General features: G+C 63.8%; 1 protein-coding gene across 3 annotated transcripts in view; it reads left to right on the forward strand.

Moving 5' to 3' along the window:
• Positions 1 to 231: 231 nt before the first annotated feature.
• NFX1 (nuclear transcription factor, X-box binding 1) overlaps positions 232 to 876 on the forward strand; it is a 40,585-nt gene continuing 39,940 nt past the window's right edge. Inside the window, exon 1 of one of the 3 annotated variants that reach the window (XM_070747062.1) lies at positions 232 to 371. In XM_070747062.1, coding sequence (XP_070603163.1) covers positions 344 to 371 — 28 coding nt within the window. In that variant the 5' untranslated portion in view covers positions 232 to 343. The remainder of the gene's footprint in view (positions 372 to 876) is intronic. The other 2 variants (XM_070747064.1, XM_070747063.1) reach the window with 2 other exon arrangements.

Genomic DNA, 876 nt, shown 5'->3' on the forward strand with positions numbered 1-876 from the left:
AATTCCCCCCCCCTGCCGCTGAGAGCTTCCTCGTTTTTGGCAGGGCAGGCTGCCTAGAAGCGCTCGTCGGCCTAATTTGGCAACCGCGGCCGTCGAAACCACAGTCAGCCTATCTACCTTTCCCCCCCCGCTCTGCCAGGTGAGACCCCAGCCCCGGAGCTACGAGACGAGGCCGCCCGGAGGGGTGGCGTGAGGCGAACGAAGAGGGGGCGGGCTGAGCACGGCGCCTGCGCGTCGCAGAGGGACGGACGGGTAGGAGCGCTTCGGAGGAGCTTGGCGGAAGGGCGGGAGCTCGGCTTAGTCGAGGTGGCGGGTCGGTTGGGAGCGTGGTTCGGCGCGAGGCATGGCGGAGGCGGCCCTGCCAAACTCAGGTAAGACCTCCGGGGGACTTGGAGGAAGGCGGGCAGGCGGACGGGGGGTCACTCCGGGACGATCCCGCCTAGGGGGAAACCAACCCACGAGTGGAACAAGAGCCCGAGATGACTGAGCCAGAGACCGGACTCGACCGTGGGAGGCCGGGCTTAAGGTCCCGTTCCCGGAAGAGGGGGGGGAGGAGCGGGGGAAAGCCGGACACTTTGACTCCTCAGAGCACCATCTCTGCCAACGGTCCCATTCCGCTCTTGGTGCCTTCTCGGCAAACCCTAAGGGTCCCCCCCCCCCCCGAGAGGCCCGGAGGCGACGGGAATATCTCCCGTGCAGCGACCGCCACAAGGCAAGTTCTTGGTCTCCCTTGACTGCAGACTGCAGTGGGACTTAAGAGAGCGAGAGCGGCTTATTTATTTATAGGTCCTTCTCATGCTCGCCTGTCTGGATCAGGTGCTGCTAGATAGCAGCTCTTGACGTTAACAATTCCCAAGGTGATTAAATGGCATCTTA

The sequence above is a fragment of the Erythrolamprus reginae genome, chromosome 3, assembly GCF_031021105.1.
Source record: "Erythrolamprus reginae isolate rEryReg1 chromosome 3, rEryReg1.hap1, whole genome shotgun sequence".
Classification (NCBI taxonomy): domain Eukaryota; kingdom Metazoa; phylum Chordata; class Lepidosauria; order Squamata; family Dipsadidae; genus Erythrolamprus; species Erythrolamprus reginae.